This window comes from Narcine bancroftii, chromosome 1 (genome assembly GCF_036971445.1).
Source record: "Narcine bancroftii isolate sNarBan1 chromosome 1, sNarBan1.hap1, whole genome shotgun sequence".
Taxonomy (NCBI): Eukaryota; Metazoa; Chordata; class Chondrichthyes; order Torpediniformes; family Narcinidae; genus Narcine; species Narcine bancroftii.
Genome location: NC_091469.1, coordinates 274,269,113 through 274,296,600, shown reverse-complemented (window position 1 = coordinate 274,296,600; position 27,488 = coordinate 274,269,113). Strand labels below are relative to the sequence as shown.

At 36.8% G+C, this 27,488-nt stretch overlaps 1 protein-coding gene across 2 annotated transcripts in view; it reads left to right on the top strand.

Moving 5' to 3' along the window:
• The window catches only part of caprin1b (cell cycle associated protein 1b), a 78,141-nt gene that overhangs the window by 26,223 nt on the left and 24,430 nt on the right, over window positions 1–27,488 (top strand). For both annotated transcript variants that reach the window (XM_069899461.1, XM_069899463.1), the window contains exons 5-14: window positions 7,177–7,259; window positions 9,630–9,764; window positions 11,236–11,288; window positions 17,770–17,856; window positions 18,518–18,676; window positions 20,702–20,810; window positions 21,074–21,135; window positions 23,031–23,141; window positions 23,577–23,726; window positions 25,034–25,187. In XM_069899461.1, coding sequence (XP_069755562.1) covers window positions 7,177–7,259; window positions 9,630–9,764; window positions 11,236–11,288; window positions 17,770–17,856; window positions 18,518–18,676; window positions 20,702–20,810; window positions 21,074–21,135; window positions 23,031–23,141; window positions 23,577–23,726; window positions 25,034–25,187 — 1,103 coding nt within the window. The remainder of the gene's footprint in view (window positions 1–7,176; window positions 7,260–9,629; window positions 9,765–11,235; window positions 11,289–17,769; window positions 17,857–18,517; window positions 18,677–20,701; window positions 20,811–21,073; window positions 21,136–23,030; window positions 23,142–23,576; window positions 23,727–25,033; window positions 25,188–27,488) is intronic.

The following is a 27,488-nucleotide window of genomic DNA, read 5'->3' as shown; positions in this document are numbered from 1 at the left end:
ATACGATACAAACCTGATGTATAACCCTTTTTTGGAAATGAGAGCACATATTTCTCAAAATCAGTTTCAGACAGTAAATTCATTTGACGACCGCATACCTGTTTTACAAAAGATCTTAACTGATAATACACAAATATAGAATAACCACTTATATCAAATTTCTTTTGCAATTCTACAAAACAACAAAAATGACCTTCTAAAAAACAGTCAGATAAATTATGTATTCCTTTCTCCTCCCATTGTTTCAAAATAGTATTAGATACCGTGAAAGGAACAAGTTGATTATTATATAATGGTAATCTTCCCGACCACTTATTTTTCAATCCCATTTTATGTAATTTACTTGTCCATAAATTCATTAAATGTTTCAATATTGGTACATCATAAGTTCGTAACAAATTTTTATTCCATCGAAATAAAAATTCATTTGAAAATTTTTCAGAAATAACTGCCAATTCTTTCTGTGCCCAACTAGGCGTATCTTGTGTGGCCATTAATGTGCTAAGAAATCTAAATTGAGCTGCTTCATAATAAAATTGAAAGTTAGGTAGCCGTAACCCTCCAAATTGAAAATCCCACATCAATTTTTTCAACGCCACCCTAGGAAATTTTCCTTTCCACAAAAAATCCCTAATTTATATAAACTTTAAAAAATCTTTTTGTAAACAACAAGGAATTGATTGAAATAAATATTGTATACGAGGAAAAATATTCATTTTTATAGTATTAATTCTTCCTAATAAACCCAAAGGTAAATCTTTCCATTTAACTAAATCTGCCTTAATCTTCTTCATTAAAGGAAGATAATTAAGTGAATATAAATTTTGGTAGTCAGTATTAACATTAATTCCCAAATATTTAATTTGTTTCGTCCACTTCAAATTCATAATATTTCTAAACATTGAATAATCATCTTTACTAATTGATAAAATTTCACTTTTAGTCCAATTAACCTTATAACCAGATAATTGACCATAAATCTCTAAGGAATCTTGAAGTGCTGGCAGAGAAACATCAGGATCCACCAAATACAGCAAAATGTCAACCGCAAATAAATTTATTTTATAATTTTCATTCAAGACTCTCATACCTTTGATACTATCATTCTGACGTATTAATTGTGCTAGAGGTTCAATAACTAAAGCAAACAAGGGGGGTGATAATGGACATCCTTGTCTAGTAGATCTTGTTAAATTAAAGGATTCTGAAAGCAAACCATTAGTAACAGCTCTTGTTTTCGGACCATTATACAGAGCCCTAATCATACCAATAAATGAGAGACCAAACGAAAACTTTTCAAGTACTTTAAATAAAAACTTCCATTGCCTTTTCTGCATCCAATGAAACCACCATTGGATAATTCTTCTGAGATTTAGATCTATTTATCAAAGTAATTAATCGTAGAATATTATCCGAAGCATACCTATTTTTTATATAACCTGTTTGATCACGATGTATTATCTTTGGTAAATACTGAGCCAACCTATTAGCCATAACTTTAGCCACTATTTTATAGTCTACATTTAACAAAGATATAGGATGGTAAGAAGCTACCTGTAAGGGATCTTTATCTTTTTTTGGTATAACTGTAATTATAGCATTAGAACAGGACTCAGGTAATTGAAAAGTATCATAAAGTTGTTGAATTACATTCTTAAATAAGGAAGATATATCAACATAAAAAGTCTTATAAAACTCAATAGAAAAACTATCTCCACCAGGCGCTTTTCCATTTCGCATATCTTTTATAGCCATTTCAATTTCACTATCCGTAAAAGGTTTATCTAACTCTTGTCTGTCTTCTTGAGATAACTGTGGTAAATTAATATTTTTCAAAAAAGCGTCTATTGCATCTTCTTTTATCTCTTTACATTCAGTCAAATAAAGTTTTTTGTAAAAATTACAAAAATTCATCGTTAATTTCTTTTTGACTAAAAGTAATACCCGATTTATTTCTAATAGCTGGTATAATCCTAGATAACTGTTCTTTTTGTTTAATATTTTTTTCTGCTCAAATCCTAATTCTTTTCATGTTAACTCTGCAATTTTGATTTTTTTTCCCCCTCCAACTTGATGGATAAGTATTTTCAGCCCTTGAAGGTAGAGGGCAAGACCATCTCCAATAATATGTTCAGAATATGATAACTAGATGGTTGTGCACGTAAGTGGAGGACAATGGAAACCAAGAGCTTGGTAGTGGTAAGAGGGTGTTTTAATTTCAATAGATGCGTTGAAGATTTAGGAATAGATGGAGAAAAGGCAGTTGACCTATTTTTCTCAAGCTTGTGTTTGGTCTTCTCCCATTCCTCTATTTAAATAATAAAATTAAATTTTTCCAAAAGCTTAAAAACTTGTGAAATTTTGAGCCTATGGTGATAAAGTATGAATGGATCTGGACTTTTAGTGGGTCTGTGGAAAAATTTGGTGACGAAAGGAGAGTAGAAGAGGAGAGATATGATGATTGATAGGTTCTGTGTACAAGATCGAGATTACCGGATAGTTATGTTGCCTCTGGTGCAAGGGTCAGGGATGTCTTTGATCGAATCTTCAACATTCACAAATGGGAAGGAGAACAGCAAGATGTTGTGATCCAAGTTGGTACCAGTAACATAAGAGTAAGGATGAGGTCCTGAAGTGGGAATATAGGGAGTTGGGAAGGAAGCAGGACCATAAGGGTGTTAATCTTGCAATTGCTGCCTGGGCCATTGGCCAGTGATGGTAAGAATAATAAGTTGTGGCAGATGAATGCAAATCTGACGAGTCTGGATGATATGTGGGCTAGTGTTTTGTCGTCAATTTTGTTAGTCAAAATTGCCTTCTAAAAATATATGCTACGGGTTGTATTATGTTTTTGTGCTATACAACAAGCTTAGTGTGTTGGCTTGTTTTAACCAGAGTAGATAAATTGAGCTCTGATTTCCAACTGAAGTTTAGAGCTTATGCAAAGGTGCAAATATGGATAAACAGTGGAAAATACTGGAAATATTTAACAAAATGAGCAACATTTGTGGAAAGAAAATCAAAAAATTTCAGATAAAAGATCTTTAGAACTGGGAAAGTGAGAAAACAAAAATGAGACCAAAGAGCTTATTTCTCTTGTATAAACCTTGATTGTAAAAGTGTTTTTGAGGTTGCAGAGAGGATGGGGGAAGGGATAGAATTGTAAAATGTTGACAGAAATCGGAGGAGACCATCCAGGCCATGTGTGCACCAATTCTCCAGCAGGCTCAACTATTAATACCTAAGTGCTTTCTGAATAATCCTACCTTTACTGCTTCATTCACACTCATCTTGATTCCTTTCTTCGCTACCAATTTTTAGTAAAAATATTTTTTATTCTATGTCGTGTTCCATCATTCTTTTATGTAACGTGTATCACTTGTTTCTTTTGTGTTAAACTGCATCTGGTACTTGTCTGCTCATTAGAAGCAGCTTCTTCCTTGGTGAATATTTATCCAAGGTGGTCATTTAGAATCTGAATACTGTCCCTCGCATCCACATCCAAGTTTAAAATTTTTTTAAATCCTGAATGAGTGTCTCCTGCATATACTACTTTTCTATATACTTGCCTGCAGAACCTTTTTTTTTTTGTAGCCTTAATTGTTATTGGCAGTAAATCTTAAGTTCTCCTTGCTTACCTTCTAATTTTCATGCCTTCTGCCTTTGTAGTCAATTTGGTTCCCTCTGTTACTTAAAAACATGATACATGGTTCACATAGTTTTTCCTTGCTCTACCTTCCAGAATGATACAGAATAGATAGATATGATGGTTGGCATAGAGGCAATGGGTTGAAGCACCTATTTCTATGCTATACAACTCTTTTTGGGCTCCGTAATCTATTGGCTAAGCAGCCTTGTTGACTATACTCTTGTGGAAAATGCATGGGCATAATAAACTTCCATTTAGAAAAAAATTCTATTCCAAATTAGTTAGAGGAAACAACATCTATGTGAGATAACTGGCTAATTTTTGTTGAGATACAACCATTCTGTCTTTAAAAGGTGCATACTTTTCCAGAAACTAAACCAATTCCCTACTAATTTAAAACCTTTCATTCAATGCCATCTTCTCTGAGATTATTACCTTTTGAAGTCCTGCTTTTTAACTTTTGTTCTACCTGATTTTAAATTCTGCCTATCATCTAATTATTTTGTATCTGTATGATCTCTGGCTGGTTACCTCTCCTGTTGAGATGTTTTACTTTCTTTTAGTGACATCCTTGTCCATGGAACTAAGGAAGCAGCATCACATAATGGAGTCACAACCACAGCAATACCTGTGTCCCTCCCTATTGAATTCCCAGTCACTATTTCTCTTTCATTTAACTTTCTCTCTCCTTGTACTGCTGTACCACTTGAACTGTAGCATGCATGTCTTTGGCTATGTTTCCCTGTGGAGGGATCATTGACCAAATGGAAAATCTGTTTGTGAAGGATATGGAATTCAGCACCACCTATCTACTGGTCTGAATTGTTCTTATTCTTTCTGTGGCTGCACACATTTGATCTCGGGTGTAATTACCTCTACGTGCTACTCAATAAGTTCTTTGCCTCATGAATATATCATAACGACTTCAGCTGCCATCCAGCTTGGCCAATGTTCAAGCTGCTGTAGTAGGTGACATTACCATGTAAATGTCTTGGTCACTGAGATTGTTCACAACTTCCCATGTGTCACAGGATGCTTATTCCACCCATATGAAGCCAGGGTTTCAGAAGTGAATCTGCTGATTAAGGGTTACTTGTGTGATATGGGTATACCTGCTTTATGAAATGAGTGCGTTCCTATGAAACCTTTCTTAAGCTGAAATGGCGTAAACCAAAGACCCATTCATTACTATTGGAGACTATTTTCGTAAAAGCAAAAACCCATTTAAATCCTTTCGTAAAAATGAACACTGCTTTCTTTGTAAAAGTGAATTTTCTTAATTCGAGTATTCGTAAAGCAGGCTATACCTGTATTTGAATATTGAAAATTATTGTGGTGATGTTATGGAATTGGTTTTAGTGCTATTAATTTCAACTAATTACTTGCAGATGAAAAGCATTATTGTGGTCAGAGGAATAGCTTTTCTTGCAGCTTTACATTTAATGTCCAGAAAGTAAATATAGTCAGACTGCAGTACATTATCTGCTTTGCAATGTAGGTTCTATTTGTGAGAAAATTCCTTGGTATCTAAAAGTATAAAGAACTGGAGAAAATATTACATGGTACTTGGGCACTGAATCTGCCTAGTCATTATAAACAATCAATTGAAGGCTATGATTTGGAATAAATGGGTGCTTATCTAGTTGACAATGAGGGGTGAGCAGAGTGCTGCAGGATTTGCTGTGAGTGCAGTTTGCTGATGACACTAAATTGAGTAGAAAGGCAAATTGCGCAAAGGATGTGGAGAGTTTGCAGAGAACTATGGATAGTTTGAATGAGTGGGCAAGGGTCTGATAGATAGGACACCATGTTGGTAAATGTGAGGACATCCACTTTGAATTATTGAACCAGTAAAAGATTGCAGCATGCTATTGTGCTGAGGAACCTGGGAGTGCTTGTACATGAATAATTCAAAATTTGGTTTGCATATGCAACAGGTAATCAAGAAGGAAAATGGAACATTGGCCTTCATTGCCAGAGGCATTAAAGCAGGGAAGTTCTATTGCAATTGAACAGGGTATTGGTGAGGCTGAATCTCAAAGTACTATGTGCACCTCACTGACAAAAGACAAAGGAGGAAAAACCCAACACCAACCGACCAATTTTCCCCTGCAACCGCGTCTGCCTGTCCCGCATCGGACTTGTCAGCCACAAACGAGCCTGCAGCTGACGTGGACATTTACCCCCTCCATAAATCTTTGTCCGTGAAGCCAAGCCAAAGATGTGCAGTTATAGTCTCCTTATATATGTGGTCTTTGGAGGCAGTTCAGAGAAGGTTCACCAGGTTCATTTCAGTGAATGAGGGTTAGCCTGGGGGAATGATTGAGTTGCCTGGACTTGATGGAATTCTGAAGAATAAAGGGGATTTTAGAGAAACATAAAATAAATGAAAGGAATAGACAAGGTAGAGACAGGAAAGTTATTTCCACTGGCAAGTGAGGCAGGCAGAGATTGGTCACTGATAAATTGTTCCTATGCAGCCAAGTTTTCAGTGATCATCCTCTTCTAGCTACATCCTGTCATTTGAGATACTCCCACAGGTGGAAAATCTGTCATGCCCCATCAGGATTTTGATTTTTGTAAGATCATCTCTTGTATATTCTTTGGAGCTTAGAAGAACTTATTTGTTTAGCCATGGGTAATGAATCTTCAGCAAATCTATCGTTTTAAAAGGGAAGCCTGGAAGTTAAAGCAATTGTCTATCTCAAATGTAGCATTGAAACAATAAGTTTATTATGAAATAAGCAAATTAGTATGTTGGAATATTAATCTTGAATCTCTCAAATTGGATGTTTCATGAAAAGCTATGCATCCGTGAGATGCTTTCAACCTTTCTGAATGCGCAGTGGCTGGCTCTGAAGTGCCGATTCCAACCCTTCTCGAGGAAGGATAATTGGCAGAGAGCTGTGCTCTGCCGCCTGACCTGAATGTTCAGTGGCTGGTTAGGGGCGGCTGATGTTGCCGTCATCCCCAACCCATCTTCCCCACTCACCCCCTCCCTCCAAAACGGGGTGGCGGGGCTGTTGGCGGGGGCCGGCTGGTGCGGGCTGAGACAGCCACATCGAGCAACTTTGGCCTTCGGGGCTGCTCTCTGCGGCTCAAAACACAGCAGAGCAATGGCCGACTTCCCTACCCATAATCCCCCTCGCAACTGGAACTGTTCTGGGAGCCACAGAGCGGTTCCAGCTGTGTGGGGGATAATGTGTAGGGAAGACGGCCATTGCTCTTCTGTGTATTTATGATGGGTGGCGCTATAGCACCAGTCACCTTGCCTCCATTGGCTCCAGAGGGTACCATGAAGCACCTCTGGATATGAATGAAATGCTGGAGCAGACTTTTAGAGCTGCTGTCTGAAAGGTGAGTTTTAAGTTTTCTTGTAGCCAGCCTCCAGGTGGTGGCCTGACATGAAATGGCCTATGGTCTCCCTTTTAACCTCATCTACTTCAGTAACCAGTTACATGTTTCAGAAGTTACCATTTGATGCTAAGTGTTCCCCAGGCCTAACCTAATTATTTTGTGGCCTACAGGTTGTGCGAGCAATTTGAACAATCATCAGTGCATTTGTGGGACCTACTGGAAGGCAAAGAAAAGAAAGTTGGGGCCACAACTTGTGAGTATCTGGTGATTTTTGGAAGGTGAACAAATAAGAATTTAACAAAAAAAATGCATGTGATTTTGCACAGATCCATTTAAATAGTAATCTAGCTAATTTGAAATGCTTAAAAGAAAGATACGGTAATAAGAGGGTCTCAATATTATAGTTCTATTTTTGACATTGAAGATAATAGTTCACTTAGTGCAGAACAATAAATTTGAAGGTGCAGGGTTCTTTTTGATAGCTGCGCCTTTAATATAATTCTGTGGTTTTCAACTTTTTTCTTTCCACTCACATATCACTTGAAGTAATCCCTATGCCATAAGTGCTCTGTTATTAGTAAGGGATTACTTCAGGTGGTATGTGAGTGGGTGGGGAAAAAGGTTGAGAACCACTGCTCTAGACCCAATTGTTACGGAAATATTTTTATTGAAAAATTGTCAGGCCTATTTCTTTTGGAATTGTGAAACTGCACATAACGAGTCATTTGGGTACGATTAAAACAGTGGTTTTCAAACTTGATATGAAGTGAGGTCAGAGCCCATGTGTGTTGAACCTTGATAAATAGAGATTTTAATAAATGGAACTGTCCTGCTCAGCACAAAAGAAATGAACTGCCTTTGCAGTTAGCTTCAGCAGGAGTTATGAGCTCCTTTCAAAATGAAGTGATAGAAACATTGTTGATTAGGATAATGTGTTTAATGTACATTAGGGACAGAGAGCAAGCATTTTTCACTTTCATTAGGGCACATGGAGGAGGCATTCTTTAATTTACCATATATTTTGACATTCAGCTAAGTTGGGTCCCCATTTTCAGCCTCATTTTCATGGTTTTATCATATTGGGCATATAAGTCGACACCCCAATTTTCTGCAAGGTATGTGCTGGAGACAGTAACAGCTCAAACTTTGTTACAACACCCTAATTGCCAAGTAACAAATCTGTAAATTAAGCAAGCAAGTTTTTTTTAGAAAACCTTTGCTTCTGGGTGGAAAGATGCCAAACGGAGCTGGGTCCAAGTCTTCAATATTGGCTGCAGTCGGCAACTGCCTCCATTCTCAACATCGTGTGTAGTGCCATTCGCATCAAAGAAGTTGCCTTGTTTCCCAATTGTGCTTGGTGCATGCAGCAATCAGGCTACACGTCAGCTCCCAGGCAGGAGCGGCAACCTCGGCCGACTGGGCAGGTGCTGCCATCTTGGGATCTACAATTGTAGAATGTCTGGGTGGGTTATGGCGGCACCCGGTGATGAGGAGCAGTGGCAGCGAGGAGGTGTTTCCAGGGTTGTCTTATATGCCAAGTCTACATCAAGCTTTTTTAGTTGAATTTAGGTTCTCCCCATTTTTGAGGGTTTTGAATTGTACGCTGAAAAATATGGCAAATAAACTATTGTAAAAACATGAAAATCATTATAACGTTAAGAGTTGGCTGTTAAATGAAGGGAAATTTAAGATTTTATCAAAACCAAACTTGAGTAATTTGTGTTTGAAGGGTTTTGGCTTGAAATGTTGACCATTCTTTTTCTCCCACTGATGCTGCCTTGATCCGCTGAGTTCTTACAGCAGTTTGTTTAGCTTCAGAATCCAGCATCTACAGTTTCCTGTATGTCTTTAGTCTACAAGTCTAAGATTGTTGTCATGTGCAGAACTATGTCACCATTCCTGGATGTCCTGAAGTATTGGTGTTTATATTGTTGAAGTATAAATACTAATCCATGGGATAGAAGTAAGAAGTTGTGAATGATTGACCTTTTTTAATGAGAAGGATTGGAACGTCGAGGAATTATTTAGCTATGTTTGAAAGTATTTAGATGTAGAACCAGTTTCTGATGTAAAATTGCAATTTGGATTTGGGAGTAAAGGGAGAATATTTTGAAAAATTACACAATAGTGTAATAACAGTTAAGGATTATTATTGGTAAACATTGGGTAACCAGAGGAGTGGAAATTTCATATGGCAGGAAATTTAAAGGAAAAGATTAACAAAAAGACACTGAGCAAAATATTTCAAGGTATAGGTGCATGTTAGAGAGGGCTTGGAAGATTTGTCCAAAATCTTTGAAGGTGGCAAGGCACACTTAAAGGTTATGGAAGCTTGTGAATAGAAGCTTGCAGTGTAAAAGCAGGTATGTTAACAATGTATTTGTGTGATTATTTTGCATTATTTTGGATATCTTGCTTAGAGAAAATACTGCTGGATACATGTGTTTGGCCATCGTAACTCAATGGATTGAACAGAGAAATTGAGGTTTTTTTTAAATCAAGCAGAAAAGATTAAAGGAAATTTGAATTTAATATGAACAGTTTAAAGAGTGAAGTGCCTTAATTTAATGATCCGAGGAAATGCTTTCAGAAGAGTGGTAATGAACTGATTTCTAATTTCTAGACAAGAGCCTTAAGGCAATTGTCAATAGGCTGCTACAGAGTGGCTACTTTGACAGTATTCATAATCACCAGAATGGTATATGTGAAGAGGAAGAACCTTCGCCAGTGCCTGCTGAAGAACAACCTCCAGAACCAGGTATGGACCTAGTAAATATGGTCTTTTGCAGTTAAAGAACACTTGAAACATTTTAAATTCAAGTGCATTAATTTTATTTTGTATTGCAGAACCTAATGCTATTTTTTTTTATTAGATCACTGACCAAATGATCGTGTTGATTTAATTTTCCCTTCAGTGCACCCCTAACTCTTGAAAAGTTATAACCTTGTTTGGATCAAATGTTATTTTATAATATTTAGGAATTTGTGTACAGTATTACATTAATATGATGTAAATGTTGTCATTCAAAATTTATGTATCTTTTAAATATTTATAGTTACACGATTTTAAATGAACATGTGTTATGTGATATTCCTTATTATGTACCAAGGACCTCTCTGCTTACTTTAGTTAACACAATTTCCCCTAAACACTGCATAGTTGAAAGATTGCTATTTCTGTTGAATAAACTTGCCTGCTGAAAATTCAATTAAAGTATATATTTTTAAAAAAAATATAGGGTTTTATAACCTTTAAATTGCCTCTAAGTAGTTTATCAAGAGATTTTTCTCCATGGTATTGGAGATTTTTTTTGGCTTCCAGCTCTGAAGCCAGGTTGGAATATATTTTGAAATTGGAATAATGTTATTTTGATTTCCTCTCATTTTTGGAGGGGGGGGGTTTGCAGGGAATTGAATTTGCATGCCATGTTTTGTGTTATGTATTGCTACTCCAACAAAAACAGGATGTATTTTGGAAGATTAAGGTATAATGGATCAGAGATGCTCCTTGTGCAGCTGATCAATTTTGCTCAGGTTACTTTTGGTGTTGATCTTTATGATATTTCTTTCTCTACTCAAGGTTCTCCATTTGGCACTGAATTCAGAGGTGTGCCATAATGAACCATGAAAAATATGAGCTGATTCTGCTCAATTACCTTGTTGGCTTACTGTGCTGCAAGCACAACTTTATAATTGGTTAGTGGTCTTCTGATATAACCATGAATGATTTAAATAGTGAGGTCCTCATTTATGCTCCTTGTCACATTATTCCAGGTGGATGCTTATTGGCACATGTTTTCAGCAGTCTGCTGTTACCTTTTAGACTGGTAGCTCAATGGCTGACTTTGATTTCAATTCCTTGGGCTAATATTCTTGCACAGTACAGAAAGAGCTTAACTGCTGGAAGTCGTATCAGTTAAGCCAAGGTTATGAATACTTTCTTGAATTGGGTATAACCATAGTACAATTCTGAAAGAGGCAAGGAAATTATTTTATTTATCTCCAATCTTCACTAATGTATCTTGGTTATTGATTGGAAATTGCTTTGCACTGTTTTCCCTCAGCATTTCTTGAATTGCATCATTGACATGATGAGAAAAATAGTCCATAGTTTTGAAAGTGTTCTGGGATGGCATGAAACTTTTGAAAGACACATTTAACTCTGTTTTGATCTGAAATGTTTGTTTTAAAAACTATTAAAAATTTAAAAATCAGCTTTCCTTTTGTAGAACCTGAAGCAGTTGAAGAATACGTGGAGCAAGCTGATGTGGAGGCAAGGGAGGTAAGCGGTATTATAGTATAAATAAGGAAGATTGTTTTGTTAGTTTCTAATTATGTGAATTTTTGTAGGCTCTGGCAAGTACTTTTGAAATCTTGTATTAGTTGAAGTACATTTGAAGGTCTTTCCAATGTTTAGTTAAAATTAAACTTGGTGTAAGTTTATTTGGGGCAGATATTATAGTATACTCAACGGACCCAGATAAATCAATAAAATTGTTATATACAAAATTGAAAGAATATGGGGAGATTTCAGGATACAAGGTTAATATTGATAAAAGTGAGGTAATCCCAATGAACAAAGTAGATTATTACAAAATGTAAAAGGGAATCCAAATGGCAATCACAGGCCATACGTTATTTAGGTATCAGGATAGATGATTTGAATCATTTGTATAAATTAAATTACCAATCGTTAATAAAGAAAATACAAGAGGACTTAGAGAAATGGAAAAAACTACCACTAACTAATTGGGAGAGTAAACTGCATCAAGATGAGTGTATTTCCAGGGCTACAATACTTGTTCCAAACGCTACCAATTCCCTCGACGGAATTTTAAAAAAAAAATTGTAACAAACTAATAAGAAATTTTCTATGGAAGGGTAAAAAAAGCAAGAGTAGCTTTAGGAAAAATTAGCATGGGCATATAAACAAGGGGGATTGCAGCTACCAAATTTCAAAAACTATTACAGGGCAGCACAGTTAAGATATTTGTCAGATTTTTATCAGGCGGGAGAAAAACTGGCTTGGCTCAAGATAGAATTATATAAATTAGAAGAAAAGGTCCCTGAACACTTTATAAATGGGATGAGAAACTGGTGCCACATAACAATCTACCAATATTACATCTCATACTAAAAATATGGAAGAGAATACATCTGGAATGAAAGATGATAAATTATCAAATACCAAAATTGTTGTTAACGCAAAACCCATGAATTCCTTTTACAACAGACAATCTATTTTTTAAGGAATGGGCAAGAAAAGGAATTAAAAGAATAAAAGATTGCTTTTTGGGAAATAATTTATTGACAGTTGGATAGTTAAAAGATGAATATGGAATACACATGGTACAATATTTTCATATTATCGGTTGAGAACTTATTTAAAAGTTGGGAGTGTGTCTAAGATTACTTGAGACACTGCGATAGTTTAAAAAAAATCACAACATGTGATAACAAATTGCAGTAGAAGGAAAATGATGCAATATACACACCCAAAGAAGTTTGGGGAAAAAGATTTAAAAATATGAATAAAGAATGAAACATGGAAGAAACTATGGGCAGGTACCATAATTAATGCAATAAATACTGTTTCGTATGACTCCATAGATTATATGTTACACCTCAAAAGTTAAAAGAATGGAATCCGACATTATCGGACAAATGCTTGTTGTAAACAAGAAATTGGGACAATAATACAAGCAATTTGGACATGTACAAAATTGAAAACCTATTGGGAGGATTTAAACTTGATGTTAAATAGGATTACAAAACATAGGATACAAAAAGACCCCAAAATCTTCCTGTTAAACAAGGTAATTGGATCTAAAATTAGACAGTGTTCTAAAAGGATTTATTATGATTGCACTAGCAGCCACAAAAGAAATGCATAATGATAGCTTGGAAAATGGAAGCAACCTTAAAAATACAACAATGGTACATAGAAATGAACAAGTGTATTCCATTAGGAAAAATTACTTACAACCTAAAAGATAAATATGCTTTATTTGAACAAATTTGGGAACCATACAAAGAGCTTATTAGAAACTGCCAATTTCAAACCTCCATCTCTTGACGTGATAAGTTACAATTAAGAAAATAATTAAATATAAAATATTGGACAACATGATCGCTTTTTCTTTTTTTCTTCTATCATGTATTTATTTATTTTATTTTCTGCTTTAAGTTGTAGGGGGTGGGGAAAGGGAGAAAAAATGAAAAATGTCACTGTGTATATATTTATACTGAATATTTGTATATATTACTGGCCTGGTTCATGGTAAAGTATTAAATAAAAAAATATATTAAATTGTGTTGGCAAATTGACCAGAAAATTACATTTGAACTTGTTTTGGATTTGCTCATTGAATGAGGGCCTGATTCCAAATTCTAATTGCACTTGGGCTTGAGAACAACCAAATTGCAAGGCCAGCCTAGAATCTGCCTCAAATAATTCAGAGATTTGAGCCATGGCAAAACAATTTAAAATACCTCCAAAAGAGTGGGAATGCATGCCATGTTGAAACCAAGCAAGAAAATTTACAAACTATTGTCTTTTCCCCACCATTATGTTCTTGGTCTCTCTCCCAACTCTGAGGGCACTGCACTGAGCTATCGGTGCAGTGGATGAACCCTTCCTTGAGCCTTGTTTCAATCTGGCAAAACTTTTAGATATTTGTGGAAGTTACTGTGTTGAATGTTACAGCGCTCTGCCCCCTTGCAAATCTTGGGAATTTTTTTTGTGTGGAACCTTATGAGATTAAGTGCTAAAGACAATGTTGATGGGTTGTAACTGTTGTGCAGTGACCAGAACCGCACCCAATTCTCTAACTCTGACCTAATTTAATGCAATGTCCTCTTTGTTGTCCAATGCATTCTCTGCCGTGGTCTCTGCTCCATATAATGGTTAAAATGTCCCGTTTGCAGCCTTTATCTGCCTGTTGTTGTTGTCTTCAGGAATCCCTATACAGCATTTTCTCAATTCCTGCCATATTGTAAATATCCTTGCTGATTCATCTTCCTAAAATGTAATGCTTCATTAGGTTTCATTTCTACTTTTTCTCTGCCCTGCTTACCAACTCATCAATGTGATCTGAAATCAAAAGCCACCCATTGCACCAGCAGCACCACTATCTAAGAACTTGGTATCTGTGAACTTGCTAATTATCCCTCCTGCTTTCACATACAGATCATCAATGTATTAAACAAACAGTAAGGTTCCAGCACTCATCTCTGCAGTACCCCACTGGTCAAAGGCATGTAATCAGAGAAACATTTCCAGGTTCTCCTTCCTATCTGTAATCCAAGTTTAGATAAATTTTGTCAAATTGTCCTGGATTGTCAAATGGGCTTGTATGTTCTCTGCCATCTTGTAGGTTGTGTGTATTTGCTAAATTAGGTAGTCCTGAAAAGAAACACATGGAGATTGGAGTAGCAAAAAATGTTCTTTTGCCGTAAAGTTGTACATTTGTTCAAGTTTATGATCTTTGACTCGCACAAATACAACACAACGAAACAGCATTTTCCGGTACTCATGCAAAATGTGCAGGCACAAAAACAGACATAACGCACAAGCAATACATAAGCAGGACAAATATGCATAAAAATAAATATTGTTTAGTAAACAATATTTGTATCTCTTTACAGCTTGTACCGTGCCCACTATAATGATTGGGACAAAGACTCCTCTTCCCTTTTCCCCTGTGCTCCACTGTTTAAAATTTTTAAATTTGTAATCAAAAATTCACATGATTGAAGTGCACATTATTTGTATAAATTTTGGTTTAATCAGATAGTGCTTTTTATACATAGTTCCTCCATTTGAAGGGACTATAAAATTTGGGACTTGTGACTTCACAGGGGATTGTGATTACTCGGGTATGTTTAATTGGTTCATTCTGCACATATAAGAGCTAGGCTTGCTTCTAAACTTTTGATCATCTTTGGTGTCTAGTTGCCATTTTTCAAAATGAAGACCAGAGTTGTGTCACTCAAAGTAGAAGCCATGATGAGGCTGAAAAACCAGAATAAAACAGTAAGAGACATCGCCTAAGCCAAAGGATTACCAAAATCAACTTTTTGGGACATCATTAAAAAGAAAAAGCATAGAGGTAGTCCAAGGAAGATCTTCACTGCTGATGACCAAATAATTCTCATCATAATGAAGAAAAATCCCAAATGCCTGTCCGACAGATTAGAAACATTCTTCAGGAGACGTGTAGATTTGTCAATGACTACTGTCTTCAGAAGGCATCATAAACAGAAATTGAGACTAGCAAGATGCAAGCCATTAGTTAGCCACAGAAACAGGATGGCCAGATTACCAAAAAGTAATTAAAAGTCCGCAGAATTCTGGAAAATGTTCTTGTGTACAGATGAGACCAAGATCAGTGATGGCAAGAGCGAACTGTGGAGAGTTCAAAGGAACTGCCCAAGATCCAAAGCATACCACCTCATCTCTGGAACATGGTGGTGGGCGTTTATGGCTTGAGCATGTGTTGCTGCCACAGGTACTGGTGGACTTGACATCTTTGATGATGTAACTGCTGATGACAGTAGCAAAATGAATTCTGAGGTGATTCAAAACATCTGCTCAAGTTTAAGCAAAAGCCTCCAAATTCATTGGACAGCACTTCACCCAACAGCAAGACAATGATCCCAAACATATTACTAAAGCAGCAAAGGAGTTTTCCAAAGCTAAAAACGAAAAATCTTGAATGACCAAGTCAATCACCTGACCTAAATCCAATTGAGTATTCCTTCCATATGCTGACGAGAACGAGCTCCCAAAACAAGCAGGACCTGAAGATGGCTGCAGTAGAGGCCTGGCAGAGCATCACCAGAGAAGATACTCAGCACCTGGTGATGTCTATGAATCACAGACTTCAAGCAGTCATTGCATACAAGGGATATGCAACAAAGTACTCAACATGACTATTTTAATATACATAATATTGCTATGTCCTAAATATATGGTGCCCTGAAATGAGGGGACTATATTTTTTATAAAAACCCTAAAATTTCTACATGGTCAAACCAAAATGTACACACTTGCCCTTGAATAAAATCTGGAATGTGCACTTTAATCACATGTGAATTGTTTGATTACAAATTTAAAACTGGGGGGAAAGTACATTTGTCACAAACCTTATGGAGGGCACTGTTTCAGTTATTTTGTATGTCTATGTGGAATAAGCCTCCTAAAACTTTGTTTTGGCCAAACATTTCTGCAAGAACAGTAGAGTGAATCATGTTGGCTTGAGAATTCAGGCCTCTAAAGTTGTTTGTGTATTTGGATGCATTTGATGAGCCTCTGGAAGACTCAGCAGGTCTTGTAGCATCCATAAGATGTACAGATTATATAACAGAAGTTCTGGGCCTGATCCCTTCTTTGAGGTATGAGTAAAAAGCAGGTAGGTGCCTGATTTTAAAGGTTGGGGATGTGGAAAGAAAAGAGTGGGGCAGGAGCACAGACCAACTGACAGGGTGATAATTGGACATGGATAAAAGGATAGGAGAGGAATGGTGAATAATGATTGGAGGAGGGGATGTCTTTGTGATTGCAGAGCTGGAGAAAAGGAAATTGAAGTGGAGTGAGAGGCGGGGGTTCACGGAAACCCTAAAAGTTTAATTCCATCCAGTTGGAAGATGCCCAGGCAGAATATGAAGTGTTCCTCCAATTTGCAGGTGGTCTCAGTCTGGCAGTGCATGAAACCCATGGCCAGACATGTCTGCATGGAATAGGGTGGGCAATTGAAATGGGTTGTCACTGGGGAAATCCCTGCTATTGCAGTGAACAGAGCTGAGGTCTCAATGACGTAACCTCCCAGTATGCGTCCTGCCTCTCTGATGTAGAGGAGGCAGCACCGGATGCGGTAGATGACCCCTGCAGATTCACAAGTCACGTTGCTTCACGTGGAAGGACTGTTTGGGATCTGAATGGTGGTGAGGGAGGACATGTGGGCACTGCAACACCAAGGATTTCCTAGTAACAACCTATTTAAATTCCTGGTCCACTCCCATCAGGACATGTCTATCCATGGTCTTGTGCACTATCAGACTGAAACCACTTGCAAACTGGAACAACATCTCCTATTCCATCTGGATACCCTTCATCTGGATGGTCTTAACATCGTATCCTGTTTCAGTTAGCTCCCTTCTATCCCTATTTCTCCTTTTCTCTAGCTTCCTCTTTTTCCCTTTCCCCTCTGTCTCCTTTCCTTCAGCTCTGTTCATAGAGCCACCCTCTCCCCAATCAATTCTCACCTTTTCTCCCCTGTCCTACTATGCATGGCCAATTATCACTGTTGGACTATGCTCCTCCTCTTTCTTTCCTTCTCTCCAGCTTTTTAATTCAGGCGTCTGCCTGCTTTTCACTCCATCCTTGAAGGGCTCAAGCTTGAAATGTTGGCTCTAAATCTTTTATCTCTTACGGACACTGCGAGACCTGCTGAGTTACTTCAGCATTTGTGTTTTTAAAACAATCACAGCATCTGCAGACTTTTGTATTTCATTCCCACTTTCATTAAATCTTTGATTTGTTCTTTGACTTGTTGAATTTAAAGTAATTTTAGGAAATCTTTTGCATTCATTGAAACCAAAAACTGGTAGGTGTCAAATTGTCCTGATAGGAAGGTAGAGCAGTTTATAGACGAAACTTTCCAAGTTCTAATATTTCCCAATTTCAAAATGTGTAATCTTTACAGAAATATAAGTGAAGATATTCCTAATTACCTGCCTGTTAATATTTTTTTGCTTTTCAGTTTGTGAACAGGCAGTTCATTGCAGAGACACAATTCAGCAATAGCCAGAAAGAGCAAGCTGATGAATGGAACACAGAAACTGTTGAGGTAACTACCTTAAAAACCCAAGTTTCACATGATTTTGCTTGGTACGCAGCTTTGTAAACATTTGGCTTTTATTTGAGTTTGATACTTGGGGGTAGATACATTTCCAAGGTGCATTTATCCTGGCATGGTGAGTGTGGTGTATGATTGACAGATTGAAGAAGAGTGTAATGCCTGGTACTGTGTCATAAATTAGCAAGCAGCCTGCATGGGTTTTATTTCCTCCCTAGGGTGGTGAGCTTGATTCAGGTGCTCTGGCTGTTGCCACTAATTTAGATTATCTAATAGCCCAGTATTGGGTTAAATTTCTTCTCACACAGCCGCATGGTATATACTAGTATTCCAGGTGGCTACTTTTCAAGAGGCTGTTGGGCAGTCTGCAGGAACATTTCAATAGCTACTGAATTTTTCAATTTTTTTCAGCAAATGCAGTCTTGTGCTTTGATATACCCTTGAATTGTGACCTATCCTTGCTGCTAAATATATAAAATTAGTGTAAACGTTAAAATAAAAATGTCTTCATTGTTGCTGGTTGAATGATGTCAGAAAGTTTGAGAACTTTCCATGTATTTTTGGTTGATTCATGTGTTATGGTCAGCATTTGTGCAAAATTAAAGGTAGAATGGCACAAGTTCTGCATTAATTGCTACCTTTTTGTTGTCAGGTTGTAAATTCACTGCAGCAGCAACCGCAACAGGTGCAGCCACCCACAGTACCTGAAAATCATGCACTGAACAATGCTGCTCCCTCAGATCCCTTGGTCAGAAGACAGAGAGTACAAGATCTTATGGCACAAATGCAGGGAACCTTCAACTTTATTCAAGTATGAATTAAGCCCATTTTGAAGGCTGAATTTGAATGTGTAAAGATGGATTTTCTTTTAGCGACTTTTAAAGACAGTTTGTTTTGGAAGATTGGGAATACAGATACATTGTTTCCTGAAGGTGGTGTCGCAGATGGGCAGGATTGTAAAAGCTTTTTGGCGTCTTAACCTTGAAAAATCAAAGTAATGAGTGTAGGAGCTGAGATGTTTGTGAAAGTTCTTTAAGACATTGGTGAGGCCAAATTTGGAATATTGTGTGCAGTTCTGTTTGCCTAACAACAGGAAGGATGTTAATAAGATTGAAAGAGAAGATTTACTAGGATGTTGTTGGGTCTTCAGGATTTGAGTTACAGGGAAATATTCATTCCTTGGAGTTGAGAGGAATGAGGGGAGATTTGATAGAGCTCTATAAGATTGAGAGGTATAGATGTGAGTTGGATATTTCCACTAAGATTGGGGAGATAAATATGAGATGTCGTAGTTTTAAGCTGAAGAGGGAAAGTATTTCACTGAGTGGTGGGAGTGTGGAATGGGCTGCCATCTGATGTGGTGAATGCGGGCTTGATCTTTAGTTTAAGACTAGATGGATAGATACATGGATGGGAGATGTCTGGAGGGTTATGGAGTCGGAGCAGGCCAATGGGACTAACAGAATGGTGGTCAGCACAGACTGAATTTGTGCCTTTTTCTGTGCTGTAGTATTCTGTAGTTCTAACTGCTGATACAATTTGCATCCAAATCATTTATAAACAATCTTCTACTGCCCCTCTGCATTCTGTCAGTAATCCCATTCTGAATCCAAGCAGCCAAGGTTCCTTGGCACCCATGTCATATGACTTTTTGAGTGCACCTACTATGGGGGACCCAGTCAAACACCATACTAAAATCCATAGGCATCACATCCACCTTCATCAATTTTTTTTTTGGTTACCTCTCGGGGAAAAACTAGAGGGAATCTATGGAAAGGCTTGTGCGGCACAACCTACTTCTCATCAAGTCATGCTGACTACCCCTGAGAAGACTATGGTTCTCTAAATGCTTGTGGATCCTGTCACTAAGAATCCTTTCCAATCCAATCCTCTCCAATACTGTTGCAAGACTCATTGGTCCATAATTCTCAGGATTATCACTCTCGCCTTTCTTAAACACATTTGCTTTTCTCCAACTCCCAGAATCTCTCCTGTGGTTAGGGAGGATGCAAAGATCTAGTAATCTTTTCCCTTGCTTCCTGTAGTAACCTACAGTTATTCCAGGTGGATTACCCAGTACTAGATTACTTGTCCTCTCATTCACCAATGTGAGAGAGATCAGGAATCCCTCTTGCACATGCCTCCCCCACATGAACCTAAGGAGGTGCCAGTCAATAATAGGGAGTTGAAATCTCCCATGATACCCTGTTGTTTTTGCAGTTTTCCAAAATTTGCCTACTGGTTCTGGTTTTGAACATTCCATCAAAAGTAGCACTCCAAATTCTCAAACATGCACACGTAAATAAATATATAAATAGATATTTAGAGATTTATATTAAAAATATACATGAAAAGATTGCCTCTTGATTTGGTCCTTCTGGCATTTACCATAAATCTGTGGTCTGGTTATCAGTATGATTATTTTTTTCTATTAATCCACCCCATCCTCTTTCCTCATAAACCTTGGAACTATTCAATTGAATCTATCAACTTTGTAAGCTTATGTTTGTCCTAAAATATTCACATTATTGGAGCCCAGAATTCCATGAAATTCAGTTTTTGGTACAACTCTAGATGTGCTACCCTGTGGGATATACTTTTAGATCCTTGATGTACATTCATGTCAGGGAACTGAGTGCATATTTAAAACAGAATTAAACTAGGAATTATATCATCAAACACATTCTTAACATATAAATTGTATACATATTCTGCAGTAAGAAATAACAAGCTTGGGTTCAGCATGATATTAATTCGTAGGAAAGGGATTGCACGATGATGTATCTCAAATCTTGTAGAAAATGCTCTGAATGAAAGCTTTTTTTTGCTCTTGAAGGAATCTATGCTTGAGTTTGAGAGTCAAGCAATGGACCCAGCTATTGTTTCAGCGCAGCCCATGAATACGGCACAATCTATGGAGATGCAACAGATGGTCTGTACACAAGGTAAAATTTTGAGCAGTAAATCAGAAATTACTTTATTTATTAGGAAGCTTTGGGTACAAAGTTCTACTTAATTTCCGAAGAATTCAATTAATTTTTTTATTATTAGGCGAGGTCTATTTGTGCTTTTTGATATAGCCAAAATGATTAAGTCACAGGTCAGTGATTCTGGGTAAATTCTGAGACCAATGGTCACAGGAAAATAGTTTTGATGTCATGCTCTCTTGATTATTATTAATTTTGTTGTAATTCTGTCCTGTTTCTAGTGCACAGTGAATCAAGGCATGGACAATCTAATGCAGTTTCTGTTCAGTCTGAAGCCACACAGGTAATGTAACCTTTACAGATCAGGTATTGAAGTCACAATGCAACATGTTGGGCTAAGCAGATTTTCATCATCCTATTATATTATCCAAGAAAAGCAATGTTGATGTGTAGGGTATTGCCAGTTTAACTTTTTTTAAATCTGGAATCCCTTTAGATTCCTGGTTGTGTTGTCTCTTGTAATTATAAATTCAGAATCTTTGGGTATTGATTATCAAAAGCTATGATTAATCTGTTTCATTTTTCTTTTCTCATAGTTATTGATATCCATAAGAAAAAAGTATTGCCTTATTTCTTTCAATAACTTTTTTGCCTCTTGATATTCCATTAATCGAGGTGTAGTGCCCCTAATAAACTGCAAATGAATACATCAGCAACTAACCTAGACATTTTTCTATTGTGTCATTAAAACTTGTTGCACTGCTCTGTTACCAATAATGAACAGATATTCTGTTTCCATTGAAGAAAAGCGAGTAATGCAAGTACAGTGCCATGGACTTTCAGAGACCTTGTGTTCAAATTCCTCTCCGCTTCTCTTGACAATTTTCAAGTCTATTGATTGGGGTACTTTTGTGTAATCCTCTTGGGCAAGATTTCTGGAAAGATGCCTTTGTGCAAAATCTTTTAATGTAGTGTGGCTGTTGCATAAATTACTGTGTGCACTTGCAGTAGATGAAGTCCTCACTCGGTGGAAGAGATCAGGATATTGGAAATCAGCGTCTGATGCATGGGATTATTGGTTTCGACCTTTTTTCACTTCTTCAACTGTTGCCTCCTCATTACTATCCTTTTCCTTCTCAAAATTCTCCTTTGCTTCCTGCTTATCTATTAGTTCCTCCATAGTTTGTCTTACTGTTCCAGATAGAGACAGGAAAGTTGATGAACAGTACAACTGTATGATCTTGTGTACAAGTTAAAAAAAAAAGAGACCATGTGCTCACAAAAATGCACAAGCACAAAACTTGAAGTTGGGGCAAGGCCTCAGGGAGGGTGGATGGTGGAGTGTTGACACAATCATATGAGTGTGGTGGCCCCTCAGGGGGCCTCACAAAATGAAGGATGAACGCGACGATCCAGCAGACTGCCCAAGGCCTGCAGTGCTGCCCTCCAATTGGCCACAACTGAAGGAGCCTAACTGGCCTATCAAGGAAAGCAGATTGCAAATGCACCTATCAGTGCTGAGGGGGCATTGACCACGCCCCTCAGCTTGAGAATAAAAGCAGGGCTATGAGCCCAATAAAGCTCAACTGGGGTTCGCGTCGTTCTTTCTGGGAATAGTGTGTTCTTTCTGATCTAACCTGCGTGCAGCTATAACCTCTCCTGTGCTTTTGGCTCAGCAGAGCCATAGCTTGTAGCAGCTAGCTATATGAGCATAATATTCCATTTATAATGTAAGTAGTGCACAGGTATAAATTTCTTTTCGTTGTACTTTGAAGTAATCTAAATTTGTGATACTTTGTAATTTTGAGTTGGGTCAAATATCAATTTTTTTGGTGACCTGCAACATCACAAATTTATGATAACATGTATTGTGTGTAAATATTCAGTTTTACTGTTTGGCATGGAGAATACCAAAAATGACAGGCTAATTTGTTTTTTTTTAAAAGGGGAAAATTTCAGTCCAAAGAAATAAACTTGGTTGCTAAACAGAATTTTTATTTGCATACTAATAAATATTTGGTTGGGTGTGAAGACTTTTATTAAATATATTTGTATAATTCTTGACTCTTAACATTTTTTTCAATTTTTTAAATCATATATTCTTCAGAGAATAATTATGGTCTAGCTATTGAAAATTGTGTTTACTTGTAATTCCAGTTGCACCTTTAGTGTTCTTCCTCATCTTTGCAGTGTAATCTATAGCTTAATTTTTTCTCCTGTTTTCTTTTTATTACAAAGGTACCTTTGGTATCATCCACAAGTGAACCATTTCCACCATCTCAGCCTATGTACCAACCTTCCCATATGGCAGAGCAAAGAACCCAGAAAGAATCTATGGAATCTATTCAGGTAACTGTAACCAAGTGCATCCAATTGCTACAAAAATCTCAAAACCCTTTTAATTTTCACTCTACATTTTCCAAAAACATTTACAATGTTTATAGAGAAACTTTGGACAGCATCTTGCTCTAAATGAGCAGGTGTGTTGACATTTCTAATGCCCCAGAACCTGGAGGTTCTAATTTTAATTTGGAGATATGGTGAATGGTGTCCTCTTCCTCTTTTTCAAATCTTTTTAATAATTTGATATGTTACTTCAATCAGTTATTCTGTGTATCATAATCGGGTGTTGACTGCCAGTGAGAAATTCATTCTACCTGTGGCTACATTTCACATCTATGTATAAGGCAAAGTAAACAGCAGAACTGGTGTTTTGAAGCAGTTGACAGTCATCTCTTAGTACTTTGATAACTTTTTTTGGTTTTCAACTTGTGTGTATCTTAGACCACTATGTCCATGACCTCTGAACAGACTTCAGCATCAACAGCGCTTCCTGTTGCTTCCCAGTCACAAGCTTTTAAGGCACCTCCTACTAAACCTCTCCACAGCAGTGGTATAAATGTGAATGCTGCTCCATTCCAATCAATGCAAACGGTAAGATCTTTATTTTGAAATTATAAATGTACCTAACCTTTTGACCAAAAGCTAATAATTTATGAGCACAGATAAAATTATTCATTGTGCCATCGATTTATTTAAAAAAAAATAGAATCTCAACCTAAATGAAATATCAGAACAGAATTTAAGACCTGAAAATGGCATTTCTTCTTAATGAGTGTAACAACCAATTTCGGGAAAGTAAGTTTTAATTTTCAGCCAAATGTTAAGGCTCATGCATGATGGAAGAAAAAGAATAAAATTGAAGCACTAATCTAAAAATGAAGTCATAGTAGAATTTTAATAGAATGAAGTAATTATTAAAATTGATGCGAGATGAAATAATGTGGGCATCTCTCTGGATGTACTTGTTTTATTCCATGATACTAAAATAAATGAGTTTGAGGAAATTATAGGTGCCTCTCTGATTTCTACAGCTTTTTATTTATTGTGAATCTTAGTCAGATCTGTTGGCAGTACTCATTCAATTTTGGCTGAACTCCAGGGATGCACTGGCCATAGAAAAGCGAAGGAATTATGTTTCCTTGCCCATTTCATTGTATATCATTGGTGAAAGAAGAGGAGTGAGATGGAATATGAGCAATCAATAAGAAGTTGGTGGTGGTGCTTAATGAGAACCAGACTGCATAATTTGGTCGGGGTAGGGAAGGTGTGATTAAAAGAAAATTATGGAGATTGTGGTGAATGAGAAAGAAATGGTGCAATTGAAAGGGATTGGAATTTACCAGTTTTGTATTCTAATACAATATTGTCCTTTCTCTTCTCCCATTTAATGGAAGAGTTTGGGATATGCCCTAGTCCAGATTCTTCAGAGTCACGGAGTTATTTGCACTGTTCTTCCTGGTCACTGTCTTGCAGTTTAAGAACTTGTGAAGTTCAAATTTGTCTCTTTTCCTGTGCCTCATTAATATTTTGGTTTTGGAATGCTTTGGGTGTTCTGGCAGGAACCTGGAATATACTATGTGAATTTGTCTTTCTTCCAAACAACAAATTCCTTGAGCTGAACTGAAACCTTTTTCCATCTTTCACAATACCAAATAATATTTTTAAGCATTTTTAGTAAAGAGCAGTGATTACATACCATTGGACAGTATTCACCTCCTGTAATAGATTACTCACTACAATGCATATTAGCTTCTTTGGACAGCTGTTTAATTTGTTTACTGTCTCCAATTTATCTGTTGATATTTTAATCCCAGTATCCAGGCTACTGTTTTCTTTCTACAGGCTAAATGTTACAAATTTATAGTTTTTGCATTATGTTCTCTTCCCTTTTTGAAAAGGTGTTTAATATGAATGCACCAGTGCCTCCTGCCAGTGACCCAGACACACTCAAACAACAGGGTCCCTATCAGGCCAGCTACAATCAAGGTTTCAGTAGCCAGCCACAGCATCAGGTGGAGCAGTCTGATTTGCAGCAGGAACCACTTGCAACTGGTAGGATGATCTTTCATATAAAACTGAAATATTACATGTTGCTGTACTTTTCCCTTTCAAATATCTTAAAAATAGTTGAATAATTTGTGGCTTTGATTTATCTAATTTCCAAGCTCTGTTTTTAATTGATAAGAATATGTTGTGGAACTTTAAGCACTTTAGATGTAAATGTGTCGAACACCAACTTTCAACTTGGTTTCCCATCCCTATATTTTCCAGGAGCTCCATATTGGAAAAGTATCATGGAACCCTGTCCTGCTTTCGATCTTTTAGAATTTGCTAAATTAACAGTTTTGTTTTCCAAATACACGTGTTTTGGCTTCTAGATATTCCCCTAGAAACTTCTCCAGTGTCTAATTACATGGAAAAAGCTGCTTTTTGTTGACAAATTTAACCTTTGACTCCAAACCCTATGAATTAAAAAAAAATAAAAGAATTAGAATTATTTTGTTGCTCAGGCCTCACCTTAAAGCAGCACACTTATTGGTAGTTCTGTTCTGTTTTTCCCCATCGTTGTCAAGCCTGGTCTTTTTGGTGGATGTTGCATACTTGAGTTTATTAATTAGATGTTGATGTCAGGACATACTCACTGAAAAGTAATGAGCCACCACCTTGAATGACTCCACATCACCATTTTTTAAATTTTTTTATTTTTCACACTATAAACCATGTTGACCAAAATACACATAAACCTTTCCCTCTTGAATATACACAGTCATTTTCTCCCCTTCCCCCCTCCCTTCCCTCCCTCCTTCCCACCCCCCTCCCCACCCACTCAATGTTCAACATATATGATACATTAAACAATGTCATCACACAATGAAAATAAACAAGAAAATTGTGTCAGTTCATTTCGTTGTCTTCTCATTCTGTCATTTTAGGTGGTGGAGGTCCACGGTAGGACTTCTTTGTTGTGTTCTCTGTACGGTTCCCAAATTTGTTCGAATTACTGTGATGTTATTTCTTAAATTATATGTTATTTTTTTCCAATGGCATACATTTATTCATTTCTATGTACCATTGCTGTATTCTCAGGCTATCTTCTGATTTCCAGGTTGACATAATACATTTTTTTGCTACAGCTAAGGCTATCATAATAAATCTTTTTTGTGCTCCATCCAAATAGAGTCCAAGTTCTTTACTTCTTATATTACTTAGAAGAAAGATTTCTGGATTTTTTGGTATGTTGTTTTTTGTGATTTTATTTAATACCTGATTTAGATCTTCCCAAAACTTTTCCACTTTCTCACATGCCCAAATTGCATGTTCTTTTGTTCCCATTTCCTTCTTACAGCAAAAACATCTATCTGATACTGTTGGGTCCCATTTATTTAACTTTTGGGGCGTGGTGTATAGCCTGTGTAACCAATTCTATTGTATTTCTCATAGTTCCAGAGCATAGGTTTTCCCATGTTTCATTCTTTATCTTTATGTTTAGATTTTGTTCCCACTTTTGTTTGGGTTTAGAGCTTATTTCATCGTTCTCTTTCTCTTGCAGTTTGATGTACATGTTTGTTATAAATCTTTTAATTATCATTGTGTCTGTAATCACATATTCAAAACTGCTTCCTTCTGGTAACCTCAGCCTGCTTCCCAATTTGTCCTTCAAGTAGTTTTTCAGTTGGTGATATGCAAACATTGTTCTATGAGTTATTCCATATTTGTACTTCATTTGTTCAAAAGATAATAATTTGTTTCCCAAAAACAATTTTCTATTCTTTTGATCCCTTTTCTCTCCCATTCTCTAAAGAAAAGGTTATCTATTGTGAAAGGGATTAGTTGATTTTGTCAGTATTAATTTTGGTAGTTGATAATTTGTTTTTTTTCCTTTCTACGTGAATCTTCTTCCAAATGTTGAGCAGATGGTGCAGTACTGGTGAATTCCCCTGTTGCACCAGCTTTTCATCCCACTTATATAGTATATGTTCAGGTACCTTCTCCCCTATTTTATCTAGCTCTAATCTGGTCCAATCTGGTTTTTCCCTTTGATAAAAATCTGATAGGTATCTTAATTGTGGTGCTCTATAGTTTGGTAGCTGTAAGCCCCCTTGTTTGTACCATTCTGTTAATTTATCTCGCGCTATCCTCGGTTTCCCCCCTTTCCATAAGAATTTCCTTATTATTTTCTTTAGCTCCTTGAAGAATTTCTCTGTTGGGTGAATTGGTAACGATTGAAATAGGTATTGTATCCTTGGGAAGATGTTCATTTTAATGCAATTTACCCTTCCTATCAGTGTTAGTGGTAAATCTTTCCAATGTTCTAAGTCATCTTGTAATTTCTTCATTAATGGCTGATAATTT